Here is a 26,312-nt window from a genome sequence, read left to right as displayed (position 1 = left end):
AGGCGCACCATCGCGTGTGTCAGGCGACGTGCAGCCCGATATATCCCATCAAATAATGATAGTGAGAGGTTCTCATCCTCTTATCCCAGCCGGAGTCGGTCCTCCCGCTCTAGTCAAAGCAAGGCTCCCGTTTCCCAGTGTAATAGGAGCCCAGAAGTCTTCACCCGTTAAATGGTGACTGACAGGGGCACCCCCCGTGTCAGGCGGCAAGATTTGACAGGCCCCATCATCAAGACGACGTGTGCTTGGCTTCCCAAGTCAAGAGACAAGACATGCATTTAATGTAAAGATTATAATACTTCTCTACCGGAGCTAGGTTAGGTTGTTGGGCCCATGTGGTAACCCCTTGAGGTATAAAAGGAGGTCCAAACCTAGTGGTGGAGGGGGGATTTCCGAGCGAACTGGCGCTTGGGTCTCGCAACCCCAAGCACTTGTGTTCTACATTCAATCAATCATGCACAGGAGTAGGGTATTACGCATCTCAGCGGCCCGAACCTGTATAAACATCTTTTGTCTCATCGTCTTGGAGGGGCCTAACCCCCTCAAGATCACACAGCTCCGCTCACCAAGCCCTCGAATCTCACCCGCTGCCCCCGGCCGAACTCACAAAGGGGGGCCTCACGGTTCCCTGGTGGTGGAGTTCATTCTCCGTCATTTACAAATTTGACCTTGTGGTTTTAGAGTTCATTGTATCGTTGGGTTTCATTTTTATAATTTTTAGAAGTCTCACCAAACGCCACCATGTACTCCTCTACGGCCCACCCGCTGCCTCTCATTTTTATTATCGTTGAGATTTGAATATCGAACATAATTATCATTGAGGTTTTTTTATTACTTTCTAGAAATCCCGCCAATCATCGAGACCGTGCTGCTTAACGAACTGCTCGTCGTCCCTCCTCTTAATTATCATTGAAATTCTATTTTGAGATTTTGTTTATAGTTTTTATATGTTCCATCTACCTACGCCACTCTATTTTCTTATGGGTCTATTGTTTCTCTCATATGTATTATAACTAGCATGGTGGCTCGCGTAGATTACGCGGCTAGCATCATTATATTTTCTCTCATATAATAGCATATATGTTTTCTTAATTTATTATTAAAATATATTAAAATAACAACGTAATTTTAAATTTTGTACTAACTTTACGAAACTACTAATGCGTACTATTCATATTCATATTGTATTTTATATACGTGTTAATTATTAATTATTTTTAATATTATATATACACACACACACAAATAACTAAAATTTGATATTAAAAATAATTAATAAATAACACGTATATAAAATACAATGTGAATATCACACATTAGTAGTTTCGTAAAGTTAGTATAAACTTTAAAATTATGTTGTCATTTTAATATATTTGAATAATATATTGAGAAAACATATATGCTATTATATGAGAGATACTATAATTATGCTAGCCACGCAATCTGCGCGGGCCACCATGCTAGTTTGATGTATTAAATGTAGACTAATAACAAAACAAATTACAGATTCCGCTTGTAAACTGCGAGATAAATTTATTAAGCCTAATTATTCGTCATTAGCAAATGTTTACTGTAGCACCACATTGTCAAATCATGAAGTAATTAGGCTGAAAAGATTCGTCTCGTAATTTACATGCAAATTGTGCAATTAGTTTTTTTCTACAATTAATACTCTATGCATGTGTCCAAACATTTGATGTGATGGATTTTTTGAAGTTTGAAGGGAATTAAACACATCCTTAGTTTTAAGTTACGAAGCTCACTTCTTTCATATGCGGCAGCGCGTTTTGCTTTTGTCGACTAAATCTACCATATAATTCACCAACTCATTTTACTTATCATTCACTCCTACTCTTACATTCATCACTCAACGGTTCAGATCGTCCGTGTAAAATCGAACGATGGAGATCGATCCAACCTCCCCCCCTCCCGGAATCGTCGATTCCACCTCCCACCTCCTGAATCGCGCACGCCCCACTCTCTCTCTCGCTCTCCCAGATCCACGTCTCCTCTCCGCCCCTAACCACGCCGCTGCCCTAATCGCCGCCTGCCGCGTGCCGCCGCCTTAGATCCTTCGTCGTCAAGGGCGCCCGCTCGCGCCGCTCGCCGCAATCTCCATACCCGTTCTCATCTCTCCCCTGCTGCGGCCGCCTTCAATCCTCCGTGGTCAAGGGCGCCGGCTCGCCGTGGTCTCCATCGCCGCCCTCATCTCTCCCCTGTCGCCGCCTACTGTGAGTCCTCGACGATGGTGAAGCGGTGGCGCGGTGATCTCCGTTGAAATCGACGCGCAGCGCGGCATTTCTGTCCGAGGTGGCGCAGTGGCTGGAGCGAAAGGCGCCTCGCCGGCATGACGTGGACTGCAGCGGATCTTCGGCAACATCACAGCGCCATTGCTCCATCTTCCATCGGCAATTGTGCTCCTCGTTGGCAAGTGGCGGCTTGAACAGTAGCATGGCGCTCCCCGGCGACCGATCTGTGTGGCAGCTCTAACGATCTTTGTGCTCCCCTGTTGTGCTGCTAGTCTCCATTGAGATCAGGTCAAATTTCCCCAATTTTGTTGTTTCCAATTGGAGAGTTTCTGTAGATATGTTTCCAATTATAGCGTCGTCTTTTGCTCATATATCATTTTTGTTTAGCGAAAATATATGATGAAAATTTGTATGTGTGGTAACAGAAAAAAAAATTGCAATCATAAAATCATATATATAGCCTTTCTGGTGTAAATGCAGTCAATAGTGTAGGGAATCTCTCCTATGTGGTCAAGGGTGCTGGCTTGCTGGGGTCTCCGTCACCCTGACATCAGGTTGCCGTCGATCCATCGCCTTCATATTTTGTTGGGTAAGAAACAAATCAACGATTCTTCAACAATTTGAGTTTGCAGTATATGGAGTGTTATATCGACTGAAATATTATTTTTTATTCTTTTGTTTGTAACCTCAAGCTTCCCAGATTGCCAATTCCTGTGCCAGATTGTTGGTAGTTTGTCTACTGAGGATTCTGTACTGGAAAACATGTCAGGGCAGTGTGGCGTTGTGCTGTCTGTGAATACATGTTTCTTTGAGAGGGAGGAGCATGAGAGAGAACGCCAGATTTTTTTGGCATTCTCAACTAGAATGAGAAATATGAATACACTGTTCGAATTTTGGAAGATGTGAATCTGCCAAGATGTTTGCCAAGCTCTACATACACCATTTGTTTGCTAAGGTGTTTTCAGTAAAATTCCTTTGGGCAACTGTGACAATGGTAAATCAAGAAAATGATGGTAATTTACCAAGTGCTTTTCTACCAAATTACATCAAACGTTGTATATATTTTCATGGGCCATATTGGAAATGTTGTTTTATGGCTAATATTAGCATTCTTATTTTTCAGATCCGATAAATTTCAGGTTGCAACTTACAAGGATCGGTTTTGGTAGGACTACCAAGTTGCCTAGGATTTTCGGGTAAGGATTATTTGTTTTTCTGATGCGGATCATGGAAATCGTGTGAAAAATTATCCAGATTCTGGTCTTGAATTATACTTGTCAAAACTAAGAAGATTATATGAATATCTATAAAAATAACTCCACTGTTTCTTTTTGTGTGGACATATATTGTATATTGAAGTGATTATATATAATTGTCGATGGTCATGGATTATTATTTTCATATAGTAATAATATCAGGTATGCTGATTTAGAAAGCTTTTGGTCTAGAATATTCTGATTTTCTCTCTTTCTAAGGCCAAGCTATGGTATTTTTGATTCACCTCAGCTGCAAATTGTAATGAGTTTTATTTGTATACATCCAAATGAAAATAATACTTCCTCCGTTGCAGCCAGCATGTGCTATAGAGATTGTATCAAGCAGCCAAAATATCATGTGCTCATCATGTAAGGCGGTCGGAGTCGGAGAAAAGAAGTGGATCAATTAATATAACATCTCTAAGCATTTTTGCTTTTTAGTTGTTTGCTAGCATAATTACTTTTTGTATTTTGTTGTTTCCTAGATGTTTCGAAATTTTTGATGAACGATTTCGGTCGCGACTTATTTGCGAATATGATTATGTATTATTTGTTACATATATATATGCTTGAAAAACATGACTACGTGCATTACCAAATGTTACCGTAGCGTTAGCACGGGCATGCTACTAGTATGGATAGGTTCTGAAGAATAATCTACACTATAGTTTAACAAATACTTTTACTTATTCATCATGTAACACATCCAACGATCTAAATTCATCTATGGGGTAAGATCTGATGGCTCCGCACCTCCCTCTGATCGCGCCTCTCTCTCCCGCATCCCCTCTCCCCTTCTCTCTCTCGCAGTCTCGCGCTGTCGTGCACGGTACACCCGGAAATCCTCACTCATCCCTTCAATCACGCGCTCCTCCCGCACGCCGCATTCATGCCTTCGCCGGTTCGCCCTTGCGTTGCATCCCTCCCCGTCGCCTCGTTGTCCCACTCCCATGCCAGGAACCGCGCCTCACCGCCGAACCCCATGATTCGCCGTCGCCGCAGATCCGCCACGCGCGCCAGGAACCGCCTCGGAGCCTCATCGGCTGCCGCACCGACCCCACTCCTCCATTCCTTCGCCGCGGTCGACGAATTATGAACTACTATAATTACGAGGACAGCCGACGGTGGGGTCGCCTCGTCGCATGGCCCGCACCCCCCACCGTCGGCTGCGCCACCAACGCCGGTCTGCGACGCGCCCGCTCCGCGATGACCCCACTCCTTTGCCGCGCTCGGCGCCTTCCTCGTCGCACGGCGCGCCCAACCGTCAGCTGCACCGTGAACGCTTGTCCGCCACGCCGCCGGTATCCCCATCTCGGATCCCCACTGCGAACACCTGTCCTCTCCGGTCGTCGTCGACTACTTCTAGCATCCGCCGCAATCGGCTTCGCCCCTGCCGCACAGGGCTGAGCCCCCGTTCGCCACTGCTCGATTTCTCCTCTCCCACGCGGCCCCTCCATCGTCGTCGCATCCCATCACGTCGATCCGGCGGCGGCGTAGGTGGAGTGGCGGCTCAGGGAGCGGTCGGCACGGCGATATGCTGCTCCCGTCGATCCGGCGGCAGCGCAGGAAGCGGTCGGCGGAGGGAGCGGTGTCTTGCCAATATCTCAGGTGCCACCTGACTACCCTCAAGCACCGCTGCCGCCACGCCACGGGTGGACAGGTACTTCTCCGCCTCGCCGGCGCCACCGTCTACCACGCCTCCGCTGTTCGTCGCATCGGCTGGCACATGGAGGTAGTGGACACTGCTGCTGGTGTTGCCATTATATCTTGTAATCTACCCTCGATTTTTTTTTTTTTTTTTGCTTTTTTACACTTGTGCCTGCCCCAATTCAGTTGGTGATGTACTGTTAAAGATTGCCTTGAAATGCTATTACATCACAAATTTGAGAAGTGAGGTGACTTGTACTTACATGCAGGAGCTGAAGCCAAATCCTAGCTGCCGCTTCAGTTAGCATCAACGCTATTGTATTTCTTCCAAGATGATCCCGGAGCTCAATGCTAAGGTGAGCGTTAATGTCATTTACCAGATCTCATGTTGGGCTATGCTTGTACTATCATATTTGCTAATGGTTTCTTGATAAGCTAGCAGGCGGCTGCAGGAGGTGATGTGGGAGGCAGTTAAGCAAAGAAAGAATGTGTTCAGAAGCTGCTCAATCTGAAAATGGAGGTATGATCGATTTATTCAGCAGTCATCTTTGATGTCCCTGACTTTTTCTCTGATCATGAATTAGTGAATTGCATTATTGGTAATTCAGGAAAGAAATCTTCAAGAAGACTTGGGAGTGTGGTAGGTTGCAGGTGAAGAACCACATGTTGGCGAATGAGCTTGCACTGTTGAATGTGTATGTTTGTGCATCCAACCTGAAAGATGCAAATTCTTGCCTATGATAAGTGGAATGCATTTAGTTGTTTTTTGTCCGTTGGATTGACATATATGAACATTCAGCAGTAGTAAGAGATCCTTAAGTTGACCACTTGATAAATATATATGTGAACTGTTAGAATGTTGCATACTAAATAATTACACCATATTGTTCCCCCTGCTGAAACTAGATGAGCACTATCTGAATGTTGCCTTTTTATATGTGATATTTCTCTAAAACTGAATGTGAATCCCTTATTGCAGAATTATGTCAGTTCCATTTTACAAAGCTTAGATTTAATATGATCCAAACTGAAACTCGATTCACCTCAGTTGCAAATTGTGACGAGTTTTATTGTATACACATCCAAATGAAAAAAAATTTACTCCCGCTGTTCCAGTTTAGAGGGTGTACAAGTATTTTGCCGCTGTCCTGCAATACACGGCACACATTTGGATTAACAACTCTTTTCATATTTATACAATTTGTGTTTTATTTGAGGGATAGTGATCAGGTGATTATATTGGCCTTTATTTATTGTTCATGCAAGCACTGCAGATAAGAGGAAGCTATAATGTAATTATTACTAGCTGAAATGGTAATGTACGCTCAGCTAACATTGTTCAAATTATCCCATCAATTTTAAGTGCATAGAAAGCAATTCAATCCTGATAAACATCATGGGTATTCATCTGTTTATTTACATGCGCAGCAGGGACATAAGGACATGTATCAATCATCAATCTGCGATGTAATAATATAGATTATTTATCATGTCATTCAATTGCTTAACAAAAATCTGTGTATGTACTTATCACAGGAGATATAGTAGTGAGTGATCAACAATGCACTTGTTCTCAGAGTAACTTTGGATTGTTATCTCTAACACAGAATATCATTTTGCTGATAATAACTGCATTCTGTATGCTTGATTTCCTACGTGGCCACCCTGTTGACTTGTTGTATGATATTCTGTTAGCAATAGTTTTTTACTAGCCCAAAAGTCAAGAACGACTTATTATGTAAAACTGAATCGTTTCTAGCTTTGTTTTTCAGTGCTAAACACGGTGATTAATGTGATCCACAACTTTGGGCACGTTGCAATGTAATATACTCCCTCCGTTTCATATTGTTTGACTTTTTTTTCTTAATTATGATTCTTAAAGTTTGATCAAGTTTGAAGAAAAATATACTAACATTTTCGATACAAAGCGAACATATTATCAAAATATATTCAATATTAAATTTAATAAAACTAATTTGGTGTTGTAAATGTTGCTAATTTTTCACTAAACTTAAATAAGCCTAAAGAATTTTGACTAAGAAAAAAGCTAAACGACTTATAATATGACTATAACTGACAACTAATCAGTATGGCAATCTTGCTAAAAAAATTCATAATAGCAACCCTGAAGTAAATTAACTGTATATTTTTTAATCAAATGATTTTTTTCTTTTAAACATGGGTTTTACTATATATTGCCGTAGCGTTAGCACGGGCAAATTACTAATCTATTCTTGGTATGATTTATTTATGGTGTTAATACATAGGAGGCTTGGTATCAACCATAGTGAGCAGTGAGGACCGGAATTACACTGTGAGTTCGCTGGTTCTGTTCCCATCCAGCACACAGTGAGCACGGAAAACAGAGCGATCCATTAGTGTGTGATTAATTAAGTATTAGCTAACTTTTTTTCAAAAATAGATTAATTTGATTTTTTTAAGCAGCTTTCGTATAGAAACTTTTTTGAAAAAACACATCGTATCAGTTTGAAAAGCGTGTGCACAAAAAACAAGGAAGAAGGGTTGGGAAAAGGGATATCCGTGCACATATGAGTAGAAACACATACGGCAAACGGATGCTATGTGAAATTATTGATGTGATGGGTTCATAAGTTGATTTCAGTTTCTAACTTTCTATGAGCACACAAAATCATGAAGAAAATATTTAGAGAAATGAAAATAGAAGAGTAGAAGAAATCCATTTGTCAATTCAAAAGGGAATTTGTGCTGCGTGGGCTACTGGTTCGTAAAACCGTGAAATTTTTACTGTACGTCACGCATGCCACAGTTGACAAGCTGCATGTATGGCTTGTTTTCCGTAGGCCCATCTGGCCTAGGTAAGGAATTAGGAAAAAGTACAACGAACGTCCCTCAACTTTGTCGTCGAGTTACAAAATCATCCCCAACCACAAAATCAGGTATCCAACGTCCCTTAACTAACGAAAACCGGTCATAATAGGTCTTTTGGTAGTTTTGACCTCGGTTTTATTCTACGTGATGCTGAGTCAGCATGGGACCCACATGTCAGGCTGTCACCTCAGCCAATTCTCTCTCTTTTCCCCTTCTCTCCCTCCTTCATCTCTATCCCTTCTCTCACTCAGCCGGCGGGAGGAGGAGGGCGTCGGCGGACGGACGCGGCGGCGGTGATGGCGGCAACGGGCGACGCGGCGGCGGTGGGGGGAGGGGCGGCGCGCGGGCGGCGGGGGGAGGAGCAGCGCGCGGGCTCCCCCACCGGCCGCCGCCCACGAGTCCGAGGGAGAGGAGCGGCGCCCGACGGAGTGTAGTTGGGCGGCCCCTCCGTCCCCGCCCCCGCCGCCAACGTGGCGCTCCCCTTCCCGTCCCGGTCTCCCCTGCCGCCCTCGATTCGCTCCCCTCCCCTTTCCCCGCCGACCGCCGCTCCCATCCCCACCCCCGCCGCCGCCGCTCTGAAACGAGCCGGTGTTCCTGAGGATGAAATGGCTAACCTAAAAAGGCAACTAGCGCCAGGACCTTCCACAGCTCCACCAGCTCCAAGCACTGCTACTGCTCCTGCTAACCGGATGATGAACTTTGTCAGTGCTGGAGTGCAGGCATAGGCTGAGAGCAGTAGCAGGCAACAACAGGCTGCTGCTGCTAACAATGAGGATATCGAGCTGCCTGATGAGAGCGACGAGGAGGAAGACGATGACCAAATTGCGAAGAAGAGTGTTCCCGCTGCGGTGTTTGGAGAGCTTGGCAATAGAGCTGCAGAGAACAGGGAGGAGGAAAGCTCTGGTGCCCAGGAGAATGGGCAGCTTGGCGCCCTTGAGAGGATCAAGCGAAGGCGTCAATGATCTGCCACTGTCAAGATGCCCACAGAGCTGGTGCCCTTGTAACAACTTGTAAACATGATTTTGAGTGGTGTTTTTGCTCTTGTACAAGAATTTACAGGAGTTATTAATCCGTTATTGATCTGCAACCATTTTTTCGTGTACTAACTATTGGGTACATTCCCCGCTTTTTATTCTCTCTTCTAGCCTAGAAGGCAATCATGCATTATTCAATTCTTTTTCATTTTTGCGAGGAAACATTATTTGATTTCGAGAGTGTACACTGCTACTGGAGTGTTGAAACCTGAAAAATGGAACTAGGAGACTTCATTTCTGTTACTGTCTCATGTGGTTTAGCTTTTCATTTGCAAAGTTATTGGTTGAGCTACGGTTTTATAAACCGAGTAATATAATGATGGTGATATGTAAACAAAACTAGAAATTTCGTTAACTCGGATTATTCGAAGTGAACCAAAATAGTGTATTCCTTTGATCACAAAATAACCATCACAAAACTGTCAGAAATTTTGAACATATATTTGCAATTTGAGCTCTGAAGGTAATGAATAGTGGAAAAGAAAACATGTAGTGAAGAAGGCCAGAATAGAGGAAAGCATGTACAATTTGATCACAAGGTCTCTCATTCGTCGATGGGCCGGAACACCTCGAGCGACTCGCGCAGCAGTTCGTCGCCAATGGTGCTCACCACCTTAGCCGTGCCGATGGCCACCGGAAACGTGAAGCCGCCGGAGCTCACGACCTGAGCCGGAGCCAGGCTTCTTGCCGCGGAAAGCGCTTGCGGTGGCGGCGGCGACGACGCCAATGGCACCACCCATCTGGAGCTTAGTAGTAGCCACCGATGCGGCAGACTAGGCGTGGCCGGAGAGCGGCTGGTCCAGCTCGCCTCCGACGAGCACACCACGGTGCACCCGTTCTGGCTAGCCGCGTCCACGACCATCTCCTGCCGCGGCTGCCTCTTGTCACACTCCTTCTTGACGACGTCGTCCTGCGTGTCGTTGACGGCGCCGCCTCCTCCCTCTCCCCAGCGTTGGCGTCGGCTTGGCGGTGGTGGCGAGGCGGGAGGACCGTGTCGGCGTCGGCGCTGGGAGCTAGAGTGGCAGGAGGCAAGGACAGACTGCCTCTCGTTGCACTCCAGCTCCAGCCCCGGCCCCGCCCGCCGCCGAACCCGATCCCCTGCTGCTTCTGCTGCGTTGTCGGCGGCGGCGTGAGGATCGTCGACGGCAGCTGCATGGCGAGACGTGGCCCCACCGCCATCGGCATCCCCCGCGTCGAGCCCGGCGGCGCGCGGTGGAGGAAACCACCGCCAGCGACTCCGCTCAGCGGCCGGAAAGAGGCGAAGAAGAAGGCGGCGGCAACGAGGACGGCGGCGTTGCCTCCCCGGCCGCCGGACCCCCCGCGCCACGTGGCGGCTTCGTCCCCACTCGTCGGTCGCCCTACCGCTTGCCCTGAGAAGAGAGAGAGGATGGGAAATAAGAGAGAGATGATGACATGGCATCTTACATGTGGGGCCCACACGCTGACTCAGCCGTCATGTCGAATAAAACCGGGGTCAAAACCACTGAAGGACCTCAAGCAAACGGTTTTCTTAGTTGAGGGACGTCCGATATCTGATTTTATGGTTGGAGGATGATTTTGTAACTCGATGACAAGTTGAGGACCTTCGGTGTACTTTTTCCAAGGAATTACCTTAGGAGACATCCAGGTGGTGGCAATGGGCAGAAGGCCCATCCGACCTAGGAAGAAGCGGAATTTTTTTCATTTTTAGATTTTTTTTTTAAATATTTACAGAAATAATCTATCGGCCAAAAAAAATTACAAAAATAGACCCTGCTACCCACCACTTGGGCGGCAAGCTGACGTGGCAAACGGGGGAGGGACGGGCGGTGACGGAGGGAGGGTTTTTTTGCAGGAAAACCCTTGCCGCCCTCTGTTGGGGCGGCAAGGGGCCCCAATGCAAAAAAGCCAGCTGGGGCCGGCCATTTTCCAGGCGGCCCCTTGCTGCCCTCTGGTCGGGCGGCAGGCCTCGCTGCCTATAAAAGGCATGCCGCCCAGCCCCCAGCCCTCATTCCTCCCCCCACAAATCCAGTAAAAAAAAAGAAAGGGGAGGAGAAGAGAAGAAGGGGCGAAGCCTTGCCGGATTCACACGCCGATTTCAGGTAATATTCATAGATCCTATATGTGACTATTGAGTTAAATATTGTGTATTTTTTAAAACTTTGTTTGAATAAATGCATTATATTTTTAGGGTTTTAGTTGTACTAATCTAGAAGTGCGTATTGTAGATATCGGTAACTACGTAGATCTACTAGTTTGGAATCAATACTTTACCGTTGCATTAGCATACATAAGGAGATATTACGTTGTAGGTGTTTATTGCATGAAAGAATAATATGATCTAGTTATTTCGTTGAAAGATATGTCGAACAAACAAATATTCCAAGTTTACCATGGCCCATGAAACGTCCGTTACGGGCCAACTGGGGTAGATCTGTCAGAATTTATTGTATCAGAAAGGGGAATTGATAGACCGGCTGAGAGGAGTGTACCTTCTATAAAAGGATGGTTAATGAGGGGCTTGAGAGTTGATCCACAGACAAGTGACATAACAATCAATGTTATAGTAAGTCGGGCAACTGAGGGTTTTTATTGGGAACTAATGCCAGTTCAAAACTCTCGAGTGTGGAGATGGTATGTGGAAAATGCATTGCAACGTGGGTGGTCTCTAGCTATGGTTCCGTTTGTTCACCCGAAGGATCCAGGTGTGCAGATGAACATGAATGATGGCGAGGGACCAAGTGCTGAAGTAAATGAGACTTCTGTGGAAGAGGTCAACGCATGAGAGGACGGGGGCGTAGTAGCTCCAGTGGGCATTCAACCAAGTGGAGTGGTCGACGAGGGGGAGACTGTCGGTGCCATTGTGGATGAAATGGAGAGGGAGGATTCTGACAACGAGCGTGTAGAGGAAGGTGATTCGTCAGATGATGAGACGGATAATGAATACGTTGTTGTTATATGTGCACGATACCTTTCGAAGCATGCATGATACCTTTCGGCGCATGCACGACTACTTTCTGCCGCACCGATGCAGCCTCCTTTATTCGCGTGCGATACGAGTATTTGCCCGCCATTTGCCGCATACGACCAATGTAACTTTCGGCGCCAATCAGGCGTACCCACCATGCCCCGCCACATTCACATGTCAGGGATATCACTCGATTTTTGGTGCCTATATAAATCGCCTTAACGAGCGAGGCCTCACAATCTTTTAGAACTCAGTCACATTCAGTACTTTCTTCCCCACTTGCTTCATTACAAATCCTACCGGCTTTTGTCAATGGCTAGACGCCTGGGCGTTGAGGATCCGAACTGGCGTAGCGATCCTTATGTATACCTACTACCACCTTGGTGCCAGCGTCCTCTCTGCCTATGCGGTGATCGATGCCAACTAATGGCTTCGAGGAATCCTGATATTCGAGGAAGGTGCTTTTTTAGGTGCCCTAACTATGACCGTGAGGTATTTTATTATCTGCATATGCTTATTCATTTCGTATGGGCAATCGTTTTATTCTTCTTAACACTACTCTATTCGGCAGACCCGTACTATGGCTTGCGCATATATCAAGTGGGTCGATACAGAAAATTCCGTTCTCGACCTAACCACTTGTTTACAAGAAGGTCGCTGGTATTTCACATCCGAAAGTACTGAGCAATACTTGCAGAGAAAAGCGGCTTATGAACGACAATATCGTGAACAACAGTGCGACTGGCGGGTGCTAACTACGGCACTCCCTCCATGGGAAGCCCGTCCAAGATGCAGGTGTGGTGATCGTTGTCAGGTTCTTCGTTCCATAAAGCCTACAACATTGGGTCGAAGGTTTTTTGTTTGTCCAAATATTCTTGACGACGATTTCATGGTAAGAATATTTTGATTACATGAATCCTTATTTTCTCACAACATTTACTAACTTTGCTCGCTTCATATCTATTCTTTCCTCCCAGGAACCACCAAGGAGATGTCAATACAGAGAATGGATAGACACCAGAAGGGTTCTAACTCCACCTAGCCGTGTTGTGCAGCTTGAACTACCAGAGCAATACAGGGTTACTAAAGTGCGGTTTGAGAGAGGAGAGGGATCCTCACGTAGGGGTTAGCTATTATCGGACAACTTGGCATACTGAAATTTCTACTGTCAGGCTTCCTTGTCCCATTACTACATCGTCATTGTGTTCAACTATTGCACTACCTCCCTCCTAGTTCGAATCTAATATCATCTATGTAACCGCAATGGAAATAGTTATATCATGTTCAAATTGTATTACTATTTCTTCATGTTACATAATTCTCCTTGTTTAAATCCATATAATGTTTCTACGACCGAGACTGCGATAGGACTATATCAATTCTCCGAGTACTAATACGTCGAATAAGTTACAAAATAAATATCTTACTTAACATATGAAATTGCGAAACAACCAACTTCAATACATTTTTATAACAATATTAACAAGTTTTACCAATAAATACTTCTTTAATTATTATTAACATAACATAGAAAAATCATTTGGCAGTACTTTTTGCATTTGGGTCCCTTGCCGCCCTCTAGGGGTCCAAATGCAAAAAGTACGAGCCCCAAGCTCTTTATGGGCTGCCAAAATTGCATTTAAATGCAATTTTGGCCGACGGCGGCAGACGACGCGGTCGACCCGCCGTCTGCCACATCGGCTTGCCGCTCACCTCTAGGGCGGCAGGGTCTATTTTTGTAATTTTTTTTGCCGATAGATTATTTCTGTAAAAATTTAAACAAAATCTAAAAATGAAAAAACTTCGGTAGAGGCGAGGCTCCCTCGCACTGTCGCACAACACATGCTCATGCCTGATCTAGCGGGCATGTGGAATATACGAGATTGACATGATTATGGCTGACATACCAAAATTTTTGATAGAGGACGTGCACGGCATGCGCTTGCGCGCGGATAGTGGATGGACGAAATTCCCACCGACAACCTTACGTATATTTTAAGTAGGTATAGCTAGATAAGGGACCAGCTCGAGGGATGATTTCAAAAAATCCATCTCTTTCCATATTCATGGAGGATGAGAACCCTTTTGCTGTCGATCTCGCAGAGCACAACGACGGCAAGCTCGTTGTCGCCAAAGGAAAGCAACTAATTAATCAGACACGGAGGCACCCACCGAACACCTTGATGACGATGACGACGTGCTAGTGTGTGGGTAGAAAGATTTAGTTTGGTGGCACTCTGTGACCAGGATGACAGACACGGTAGCTGGTGTTGATGGCATCGACATATATATACTGACGTACTGTAACGACATTGTGATGCATGGTCTTGTTGGATATAGGGGCATTTTGCCCAAATTGTGAAGATCTAACAAGATCAGTGTAACACGCCAGTACCCACATTCCCGGAGTGCTACTCCTTGAAAGTCTCCACCGCACTTACGGACATCCATATGTTAGGAAACCTATGGGCTTAGGCCCATGAAGGCCCAGCCCATATACACTAATTGGGCCCACACCAAAACCTTTCATATATAGATGAAAGCTACATGAGGAGATGGATGCTCATTTGTACACACTTGTGCTTGAGGTGAATATAGGAATGAATGAAAAGAAAGTCTCGCCCCTACATCTTGTGTCTTTATTTTTGTATAATTACAGTCTTATAGGACCCTCTTGGATTACTTCATGTAGCAGTAGCAGGAGAGAAAGAAGAAGGTAGAGAAATCTCTTGAATCCTCTTGCACCTTGAACGTTGAATTGCAAAAGAGAATTCCTCGCATCCGTACTCGCGTCGTCCGCCCGGCCGCGCCGTCTTGGCTGCCGCCCCGCCGGCCGTTGAGGCTTCGCCCGCACTAGGTTGCGTCTGCACCGACGCCGCCGCGTCCGCCGCATCGGCCGGTTGCACAAGGAAGGAGAAGGAATCGAAGAAAAGGAGAAGAAGCAAAGGAAGGAGAGGAGCATCGCCGGCCGCGCCATGGAGGCTGCGACGGCGACGCCGTCCTTACCAACTCCATGCCAGATCACTGCGCCTCGTCGGCTGCGATATGAAATAGTATACAAGGAAGAACGATGAGAAATTGGGGGAGGGAGAGTCGATGGCACCATCGTCCGCCCCTCGTCGGCCACCGCAGGTCATCCCGCGTCGCCGCCGCACGGCCGCACCCAGTCGCCGCCTGACCTCACCGCCCCCGCGCCACCCCGCACGGCGTCGTGCCATGAGCCGTCGGCTCGCCGCGCCTCGCATGTACGCATGGCCGCCGACGCCGAGCCCGCGCGCAGCCCGTGCGCCGACGCCACCTGGCCGTGGCGCCGCCGAGGCTAGCCGCCGCTCCACCATGACGCCGCCGAGGCTGGCCGCCGCATCGCCGCCGCCACGCCGGCCGTCCGCCTCACTGCACCGCGCCCCGACCCGTCGCCGCACGACAGGTCCGCGCCGTACCCCTACACGCCGCCGCGCTCCGCCGCCGGACGCGCTCTGCCCTGCGCCGCCCGCACGGCCGCTGCCACCGCTCCCTCGCCGCCGCGCGCCGCTGCCGGACACGCCCTGCACGGCGCCGCCCGCACGGTCGTTCCCGTCGCGCCCCCGCCAAGCAGCGCAGCCGCGGCCCCGCATGGCCTCGCCGCACCGCCACCGCAGCCCGGCCGCCGCGCCGCAGCCACCCTACCGCAGCCCGGCCGCGGAGCTGCCCAGACCGGCCACTGCCACACTGCCGGTTGCACCGTTGGCCACTGTGCGCCGGCGCCGCCTGGCCGCCGCGCCTCCCGCACAAGGCAACTGCGGAGTCAACGGGAAGAGAAGAAGGAAAGAGGAGGAGAAAAGGAAAGAAAAAAGAAAAATGGAAAGATTCCCGTGATTTTGCATGAAAGCCCCTGAAGTTTTGGGAAACTAGGTGCATCCTCCTCTGCATAAGAAATCTTGCCTTTTAAACCCTTAACTTTTCAGGAAACTCACAAATAGCCCTCTGTATTTGGGATATTTGCTTGAATGGCATTCGGAATTTGCAAATATCACCGGAAATCATATTCTCGCATAAAAAGAGACCACGGACATTGACCTTTGACCTCGACTTTGCATGTACCTTTTATTGCTGATGTTTATGGTTATGAAATTTATTTATCGTATTTACGATTATTGATTATTTGTGATGCTTTTATTACTTTTAGTTAATATCGTTGCAATAAAATGTATAGAATTGCATAGTATATATTAGATTATTTGCGGGAATTTTGTGTACCATTATATTGCAACACATGTGCATTTTATCGGCATTTAATTTGCGCATATTTTTTAATAACGAAAGATGACAGGCATCACGAATTAGAAAATTTGCAAAAACTAGAATATCTCTGACATATTTATTTAATGTCGAAATTACGATAGAGCGAGAAACTCTATGGTACCATTAATCTAATCGCGACATGTGCATTGACTCGATGAGTTTGATCTAGCATTTCAAATCTCTCGTCAGTGCCTCCAAGCTACTCTCATGAATGAGTACGAATGAGCGCGTTAGAAGATTATGGACCCTATCTCTCGTAAAGCAAGTACTATGAGCAAGAGTGGGTATTTTTCGACTATAGTTCATTGAGTAAATGACCCAGAGAGTACGGTAATACGGTGCACCGAATACTGTAGAAACTCTTAATGTTCTACCCGAACGCAACAAAAGTCGCACGCAAACATCACTAGTGTACATACAAAGAAGTATGCCTAACTAGTCGATAATAGAATTGCGTAACGTTTAGGATAATGTTCACTAGAAGAGCATTATCTTCCAAAACCAACTAGCACAGTTGATAATGAATTCAACACGAGCAGCTAGCCCGGTGCACTTACCTCAATGAGAAAAGAGGACAAGGGGGGAGTAAAACACATGTCAAGGTGAATAATCTATGAACATGAAAAAGAAAAGGACAATCCTAATAGCACACTCATCATGAATTGAGGGGGAGAGCTCCTAGCCTATTTTCATGACTATGGGCATAGAATCTCCTATGCTAGATAGGATAAGCCCTGAAATTTATGTCAGAGTGCCATAGCTGTTGAGCAAGAAGCTCGCTATGAAGTTAATTGAATCCGATGTACCGGAATACTTTGTTGAATCAATACATTTCGTCATCAATTGTTGCAATTTTTGAATAGAGCATTGCATCGAATAAATGGTTCTTGCCCAAGCAGAGCACACATTTTCCCTGCAATAGAGAATTATTTCCAGTATAAAATAGCATATTTAAGGCATTTACTATTTTGTTGCTCCTTTCTAGCACATAGTTATAATGCTTTGAATTTTGTGTAGTGTCCAAACATAAAAGAAAAATGAATTGTGGTCTGCATAACCACAAATAACACTTTAAGAGAAAGAGTTATTTCCAGACCCATAGAACTGGAAATATTATGACTGTTGCTAGCAACAAGAACTGAATTTGTCGGCCTAGAATGTGCCACAGTCATATTACCTATGGAACAATCATGCACTTTATAGAAGCATCTATTGTCCGTCAACCCCTTTGAACTCTCTAAAAAGTGTGATGATTTGGGCTACACCCTTTTAGCAATGGATTTTCAGCTATTTTCGGTCTTAGAATTATAAGAATAAATATTACAACTCGTATGGTCATAGCACATATATGCATAATTTTTCTAAATCATGAAGATTTGTGTGCAAGAATGCACCGACAGGAGATCAATGCATAAACTGCATATAGTTCTAACATCCTTGAACCGTATTGCGAAGAATATATGTGGCTCCCATTTGGTACTATATGGATAAATGCGCTTCCGAAGCAGCAAACATCCAGTGTCTCTTAGACACCGTGTCTTTGCCAAAACTGATCCGGCAAGATCACGTGAACTCCAATAGAACTCACTAAATCATCTTCAGAAGTCCGCGAGAACAATGCTAGCATTGCATTTGATGATTGGTGAATTGGCAACACGAAGTACCAAATATTCGCATAAGCGGACTAAGTATAAGCTATGAATCACAATATTTGCTATATCATTGTTGTAATACCTGCAGTAGAAAAGGACATGTAGTCCTGAAAGCAGCGGACACGTATTCAGACCATCGGCATGAACATCCATCCTGCAACTAGTGCTATCGCATCTGTTTGGTTTATGTGCATATCTCACTATCATAATACGTTGCAAAAGGCTCTCTCCGAAAGTCGGAAACCTTTTACGGAGATAGTTATGAAGCCTAAATTCCTTGACAAATAAGTATAATTTCCAGTCATTTAGGGGGAGAGAATGAACCCCTAGATAGGAAATGTCAGGAAATATGATAGTAGAAAGGGACTAATGCATGTTACACCGCACTAGTGAATGCAGTTTGCATAAAGAATTAAAACTGCCAAATCACTTTGTAAATACTTTTGTGATTTCGGAGAGTTTGACTAAGTTGCATGAATGAAATGCACCAGAGGAGGGTGATACCGAAGAAAGTAAAGGTACCCCTCATCTTGTCTAGAAGCCTCGAACAAAGAATTGGACAAGAAACTTCGGATCCTCACACCCCTAAAGTAACCGGAGACGTCTGGTGAAAACAAGGCAAAAGGGACTATCGTACTCAAAGTCACAAAAGGTACCCTACCAAATAGAAGGGGAGCCAGTTGAGATCTGGCAAACGGTACGGAACCTCCGAATAGGCATACCGCACCTTCCCATCAAGGAAGAAAACTAGCTGTTGGAGTGCACACTAACGTTGGTACATGCCCACATCAAAAAGTATTAAGCAAGAAGAAGAAGAAGCATATGAAAAATGCATCTCCTTGTATATCCATGGATATTTGCATAGAGTCTCATGCAACCAATAGAAGTTGGTAATGAGATTGATTATGGGCAATGTCTCCTTTAGACAACAAAATTCAATGGTAGTCAACCAGGAGTTGAATAAATGAACTAGAAGTTGAAAAGAAGAACTCAACCTGAATATTAACAAGCATTGAAGATGTTGAAGATAGAATCAATGAATGCATTTCAGGAGTTTTGATTGGACACTTGCATAATAATACATGAAGAAGTGTTAGGTCCCGAACCAACATAAAAGAATAGAATAAACCAGAAAAGAATTGAAGAAAACAAACTCGTTCGTTTTGAATTTGAGTTTGATTTGAAATATTTGGCTGAATCCAAATCATGCTGACGCTTGCAGCTAAAGGCATGCGATAGATGGAAGTCTAGTACATCAGTCCAACTGCACTTAGAAATGTTCATGGTGCATGGCTTTGGAATAGTCAATTATCGCCAAAAATGGGACGGAATTCCTAAACATGAGTGTCATAGCAGCACATGAATACTTGGCTAATTGAACTAAACCGAACTAAGCATCATTGAACTACTCAGAGCCTCAACATGGCTTTGAGAGATGGTTACCCGCGACAGCAATCGTGATTTGAAAACTATCTTAACCCCCACCATTTATGAAATTAAAGTAGCATATGTCGCACATATGAGTTATGTGAGAAGCAAACTCACTAAGCATATGAGCCCCCAAACTCTTCTATGTACATGAATTGCATAGAAGCAACGAACTAAGTCATGTGGAAGTCTTGCAAATTCATCCACTAACTCATTATTTACATCTTCCCTTGAATAGGTGTGCCCGAGAAATCGGAATAATGAAACTTAGAGAAATGCAAAATTCAGGGGGAGAATTTCACTAACTCATTTCAGAATCTTGATATAGAAAATCAAGTACCCAAAATCAATCTAGAATGATTGAATGAAGAATTGGGTGAATTGTACTCTTTTTCCCTTGGATAAGTTTTCCCAGCAGTTTCTTATCAAGGTTTTTAACGAGGCAATTCGTGCAACATTGCAAGCATATGCTATGTACTCTTTCTCCAATTTTTTCCCACTGGGTTTTTGTGGAGTTTTAATGAGGCATAGACATCACGCGGTGAGTATCCAAGGGGGAGTGTTAGGAAACCTATGGGCTTGGGCCCATGAAGGCCCAGCCCATATACACTAATTGGGTCCACACCGAAACCTTCCATATATGGAGGAAGGCTATATAAGGAGGAGAGGGGTGCTCATTTGTACACACTTGTGCTTGAGGTGAATAGAGGAATGAATGAAAAGAGAGTCTCGCCCCTACATTTTGTGTCTCCTTTTTGTAGAATTACGGGACCATCTTGGACTACTTCGTGTAGCAGGAGGGTTGCGTAATACCATAAACATCAACGATAATATTCAGGAAAGACCATATGGACTATCAGTCTATCACAGTAGCAGAAAACAACTTATGATAAATCTAAACACGATGTGAGCTAGTCTAATACTAATGCGAAACTAAGATTAATTTTAGGGGTTGCTATATGATGGGATGATACCAATCACAGAATCACATTATATATGGTACTTCATAGATATCAACTTGTGCCTACACTACTACAAACCCCTCATAGGTAGTGGCTTATAGATATTGCTTCATTTACACGTATTGACATTTTTTCACCTTCGTGTGGTGAAAAAATATAGAATGGGTAGATGCTGGTTCTAAGAAAAAAAAGTACCAATATTATTTATACCAATTTTTTTTAAAAAAAACGGACACCTATAATATACTATAGGTGCCATTCAGTTAAAAAACTGGCACCAAAAATATATTATGTCTCGGTTTATAAAAAAAATAGGCACTAATATAACCGAGCCGAGCCATCCACAGGGCAGAGGTTTTTTTTTTAGCCCAAGTCAACAATCGTTCTTATCGTTTCGCCCATTTTCCCCTTCGCTCTCACCCCTTCTCTCGTTTTTTTCTCGCCCGCACCCCTTTGCTCTTGGTCTCACCCTGCCACCCCCTTCACTCTCCACTGTCCTCCTCGACTTGCAGTGTCACCCCTACCCCAAATCGCGTCGGTGCGCCTTAGATCTAGTTGGACAAGCGAGGAGAAGGACACACCAGATGGTGAGGAGGTTGAGGAAGTTGGCGAAGGCGAAAGCAATGAGCACGACGGCATCGGAACGGCACCCTACATCTCATAATATAACAACCTATAACCGGATGAGACAAATCTTAGTATTACGAAACTAGATAGACACTCAAAGTTTATGGTCTTTAGGACATTCAAAGAATGTGTATTTGCTATAGGATTACCACGAAAACATAGTGAATAGCTATAAGAAAGTGTGTTAGGGTTATGGATAAGGCATACTTCCTATTCTTAGGGTCGTGAGATATACGGATACGTTATACCCTCAAGTATACGGGAAGGTACCTCTGAATTGAGGAAATCGGATGATCTATAAGGAAATCGTCTCTCCGGATAGAAGGTGTTAGAGTTCTATTCAGAGAATATAAGGATTTTTGTGATATCGTGTGAGGACAGGTATCTCCGAGCTATACTTGAAGAACAAGATAATATACGGTATAAATAGAGAATCCCCGGAAGGGGTAAGGCATAGAATCTTAGTGCAAGACACCCACCATATCAGAAGCAATCCAGAGGACTTGAAGCCAACTCGCCGATAGGTCTCGTCAAGCCGTTCTCGACAGGGATCTCGTCGGTGATCTCATGATTATGTTGTTCTCTATTATACTCTATGGTTTTCTTCATAATCCCATATAAACTGGATTAGGGCTATTATCTCACGAGGGGTCTGAACTCGTATATTCTTTGTTCCTTGTGTGCTTGATGTCGTATCATGTGGATCCCCATATCAACGTACCCCAATACCCTCAGAATACGGTCAGTGGGTACCACCCCCCCCCTCGACGCCGTGAACGTGTTATTTTTATTATCTACTTTTTGAAAAGACAAGTTTGTCCAAAGGAGTGAGAATGGACCGGATCGATCAGGGGGGAGATAAGGGTAGGGCAATTAGGGCTTGCGCTTTAGGCTGATGACCAAATTCCCATTAAAATCTTATGCAAAATACTGTAAAAAGCTGAAGATATAAAGAGTTTTGCTAAGAACACATCAACTCAGCTCTGCTCGGCCCTAGACGTGATCAATTGTTGGCTCCGCCACTGAGATCGATCATGGGAGTAAGAATCATCTAGATCTGGTTCGAACAAGACCCAATCACCTTACAAACCGATGGACGCATGAGCAAATTGGTACTTTCCAAGCTATTTCTTTCTTCATTTATATCGGATATAAAATAATGTGTTTGATGTTCAGCAGCTAATTACCATATTTTCATGGTATCCCGTAACACATATTCCCTCCATCCCAAAATATAAGCATTTTTAGAATAGTGACAAGTCAAACATTTTTAACTTTGATTATTAATAGAAAAAATAAATAAAATCAATAATGTAAAATTGATGTTATTAGATTTATAATTAAAAATATATCATAATATGCAACTCTTTTTATTTAAAACATCTTACTTTTATAGATATTATTAATTAAAATAGCATCTTTAAAACTATGTAGAAGTTAAATATTGTTTATATTTTGGGACGGAAGGAGTACGTGTTTTTATATCTTGCAGTAAATATCACGGATTTTAAGTGTCTTCGCAAATTTTTCCAAAGACTTATAAATCAATACTCGAAATAAATACAGAGATTACGCCAGGGTGCTAATCGCGTACAACCGCGCACCTACAGTTGTGGCCAGAAAACGTTTCGCGCGCCCACGAGGCACGTGTTTCAGTTGATACTGTTGGACGTAAACCCGTCGGCCCAACAACCAGACAAGAACCAATCAAAACCACTGCAAAATAAAGCAGTAGAAAGCGCCAAACGCCTCCGAATCAGTACCCCTTCCACTACTACTGCTCGTGCTCGATCGGCCAACCATGGCGTCGGGCTCCACCGATCTCCTCCTCCCCCGCGCCGGCGCCGCACGCCGCCGCCCCGCCACCGGCGGCTGGAGGTCCGCGCTGTTCATAATCTGTAAGCACAGCTGCCACCCCAGATCGCGTCTCCTCGATCGAAAGCTTTGCTTGAATCGTCTCCGCTGGTTTTTAGGGGTGGAGGTGGCGGAGCGGTTCGCCTACTACGGCGTCTCGTCCAACCTGATCAGCTACCTGACCGGCCCTTTCGGGGAGACCACCGCGGCGGCGGCGGCGGCCGTGAACGCGTGGTCCGGCGCCGCGTCGATGCTGCCGCTGCTCGGCGCCGCCGTCGCCGACTCGTGGCTCGGCCGGTACCGCACCATCGTCGCCTCCTCCGTGCTCTACATCACGGTCAGTTGAGTTTCAGATGCTAACCGAACAGCACCGTACCCTCCAGCCTTATCCATTCCGTTCTCGATCTCATCGATGCGTTTTCTTTGGGGATTTTGTTCAACCTGCTCAATTCCCTCCGTACATTTGCTACTTCTACATTTTAACCTATTGTTTTATTTGTTCAACCTGCTCAATTCCTCCGTACATTTGCTACTTCTGCAGTGATCCTTGCCATAATTTATCAGTTTATTCTAAAAAAATATTTATTAGCCATCTTGCGCAGAGTTCGATATAGTATCAAGGATAGCCTAGTGACCTGAGTAGTATTTCAAAGTTTTAAGTTCAAATCTTCTATGCAGCTAATTTTAAATTGGGTTATTTATGGGGCTAAGTTTTTTATTTCAATAGCCGTATATATCCGATTGGACGTAGAGGCCGGGTAAAAAATACCCTTCTCTTAAAAAAAATTAAAAAATCAAGGATTTGACAGATCTCCCACGCAATGGCATTATCCGCATAGTTGGAAGCATTTTCCGTTTACGCTGCGCTGCGGATGGAAAGTGACTTTACACGCAAGTCCAAGCGAACCCGTTCTGAATTGTGATTTACTGAATTTAACAAGACTTTGCGTGCAGCTGCTATCTTATTACGTCCAAGTCAAATGGGCATGGTTTTTCAGTTGATATTGTTGCACGTAAACAGCATTTCCTGACGTCCCGGGAGAAGTTTCAGTTTCAATTGGTTAATTTAATTGTCCCTTAATTTATAGCCTGGGTCGTGTAGTTTCCAGTGGCCGGTAGTGATCATGCTCAACACGTTCAGTGGAGTGAGAGGACGTATCAGGCATGTGTTTATTTGCATACTAGTCTCCAAATATTGTTTTCTACCAATAATAGGGTTGTTGCTTTCAATTTAGCTAGTAGTCTATTTTCGAAGGAACAGGGTAGTAGAGCCAGCCACATCAATAATCTTTCATGCCATTGTGTTTACTGTTTAGTGATAGGATCACACCGCGTCTTGCAGAAAATATTTATGTACCTGCCCATTGCAATTGAAGTTCTTCAGCTCAGTGTCTGTTTGGAACACATTAATTTCACATGGATCAGTGTCTGTTTAGATCCCACCCTAAAATTTTACACCCTGTCACATCGAACGTTTGAACACATGTATAAAGTATTAAATATAGGATAAAAAATAACTAATTGCACAAATTGCGACTAATTTGCAAGACAAATCTTTTTAGCCTAATTGCTACATGATTTGACAATGTACTGTTACAGTAAACATGTGCTAATGATGAATTAATTAGGCTTAATAAATTCGTCTCGCAGTTTACCGACATACTATAATTAGTTTTTTTATTAGTGCTCAAACATCCCATGTGACACCCTATATAATACCTGATGTGATACGCTAAAACTTTGCATCCCAGTTCAATTCTTGTTTGAATCCGGTAAAATACCGACGTTACAATTACGGTTTTGCATGAGAAAATTCCTCCGAACAGGACCTAAATATATTTGATCTCGCAAACTGCGCTCACCTATTCACCATGGCCAAACAACGGCAGGGACTGGGCTTGCTAGCGTTGTCGTCCACGTTCTCGTCGCCTCAGAGCCAACAATGCAGCTCCTCCGGCGATGGCCGGCAAGTTTGCCGGTCTTCCTCCGTGCAGAGGGCCTTCTTCTACGTCTCTCTCTATTTGGTGGCCATCGCCCAGAGCGGCCACAAGCCGTGCGTCCAGGCGTTCGGCGCCGACCAGTTCGACGCGACGGACCCCGGCGAGTCGTCGTCGCGGAGCACCTTCTTCAACTGGTGGTACCTCGGGCTCTGCGCCAGCGCGACCGTCACGGCGGCGGTGATGAGCTACGTGCAGGACAACGTCGGCTGGGGCCTCGGCTTCGGCGTGCCGGGCATGGTGATGCTGCTCGGGCTCCTGGTGTTCCTGCTCGGGACGAGGACGTACCGGTTCTACGACGGCGGCGGCTCCGGCGCGTTCTCCGGCGTCGGCGAGGCCGTCAGGGCGTGGAGGAAGAGCCGGCGGCGAGGAGAAGGCGGCGGCGGCGCCACGGTTGAGGCGGAGCACGGCGAGCTCGCGGAGGAGGTGAGGGGGATGGCGAGGCTGTTCCCGATATGGGCGACGTGCCTGCTCTACGGCGTGCTGTTCGCGCAGCCGCCGACGCTGTTCACGAAGCAGGCGGCGACGCTGGACCGGAGGATCGGGCCGTCGTCGTCGTTCCAGGTGCCACCCGCGGCGCTGCAGAGCTTCCTCGGCGTCAGCATCATCCCCTGCGTGCTGCTCTACGAGCACGTCCTGGTGCCCGCGGCGCGCAGGGCCACCGGCGTCGCCACCGGGATCACCATGCTGCAGCGGATCGGCGCGGGCATAGCGATGTGCGCGGTGACGCTGCTGGTCGCCGCGCTCGTCGAGATGAGGCGGCTGAGCGCGGCGAGGGACGCCGACCCCGGCGCGGCGGTGCCGATGAGCCTGTGGTGGATGGTGCCGCAGTACGTGCTGTTCGGCGCGGCGGACGTGTTCGCCATGGTCGGGATGCAGGAGTTCTTCTACGACCAGGTGCCCGGCGCGCTCAAGAGCCTCGGCCTCGCGCTCTACCTGAGCGTCCTCGGCGTCGGCAGCTTCATCAGCAGCTTCCTCATCTCGGCCATCGACGTCGTCACGAGGAGGGACGGCGGCACCAGCTGGTTCGACGACGACCTCAACCGGGGACATCTCGACTACTTCTACCTGCTTCTTGCCGCGCTCACCGTGCTGGATCTTCTTGCTTACGTATATTTTTCGATGTCTTATATTTACAGGAGAAAGGTTGTCGATGTTCAATGATCCATGGATCGATGCACGCAATGCGCTTGTATAGATGTATATTAACCTGCTGAATTCAGCATGGTTATAACAGTATAATGGCAATGCCAGGGGTAAAATATTGGTGCAAAATTCCCTCTTTACCTTTATTTTCCTTCTAGTTACAAATAAAGAAGTGAGAATCGAAATTCATTGCCTGCACTCTTGGTGGTCCGCCCTTTAAACCGTAGTACAAGCACATCTTCTATCCCTTGGATTGGTCCGGAGATAAAAAAAACCATTCAGATAATTATGTTGAACAACTAATCGGCCTAATTTGACCAATGCATTTGTGCCCTCGCCATGTGACAGTTTTAGTGGTGAAAAGTTGCAGCGAACCACCAAA

The 26,312-nt window shown here is 45.7% G+C and overlaps 1 protein-coding gene and 2 long non-coding RNA genes across 3 annotated transcripts; all 3 read left to right on the top strand.

The window, feature by feature from the left end:
- The first annotated feature begins 2,914 nt into the window (after positions 1-2,914).
- Positions 2,915-4,077, top strand: LOC127773678 (uncharacterized). The gene is made up of 3 exons (XR_008017612.1): positions 2,915-3,262; positions 3,373-3,445; positions 3,820-4,077. It is a non-coding gene; the product is annotated as an uncharacterized LOC127773678 (long non-coding RNA).
- Positions 4,078-4,355: 278 nt separating this feature from the next.
- LOC127773676 (uncharacterized) lies at positions 4,356-6,979 on the top strand. The gene is made up of 4 exons (XR_008017611.1): positions 4,356-5,237; positions 5,422-5,508; positions 5,595-5,672; positions 5,761-6,979. It is a non-coding gene; the product is annotated as an uncharacterized LOC127773676 (long non-coding RNA).
- Positions 6,980-22,657: 15,678 nt separating this feature from the next.
- Positions 22,658-26,119, top strand: LOC127773673 (protein NRT1/ PTR FAMILY 5.10-like). Its single transcript, XM_052299812.1, has 3 exons — positions 22,658-22,831; positions 22,907-23,124; positions 24,677-26,119. The coding sequence occupies exons 1-3, from the start codon at positions 22,735-22,737 to the stop codon at positions 25,946-25,948; spliced, it is 1,587 nt and encodes a 528-aa protein (XP_052155772.1). The 5' UTR covers positions 22,658-22,734; the 3' UTR covers positions 25,949-26,119.
- Positions 26,120-26,312: the final 193 nt, after the last annotated feature.

The sequence above is a fragment of the Oryza glaberrima genome, chromosome 5, assembly GCF_000147395.1.
Source record: "Oryza glaberrima chromosome 5, OglaRS2, whole genome shotgun sequence".
In the NCBI taxonomy this organism is placed as follows: domain Eukaryota; kingdom Viridiplantae; phylum Streptophyta; class Magnoliopsida; order Poales; family Poaceae; genus Oryza; species Oryza glaberrima.
The sequence above is the reverse complement of the archived record's forward strand: the minus strand, read 5'-3'. Positions and strand labels throughout refer to the sequence as shown.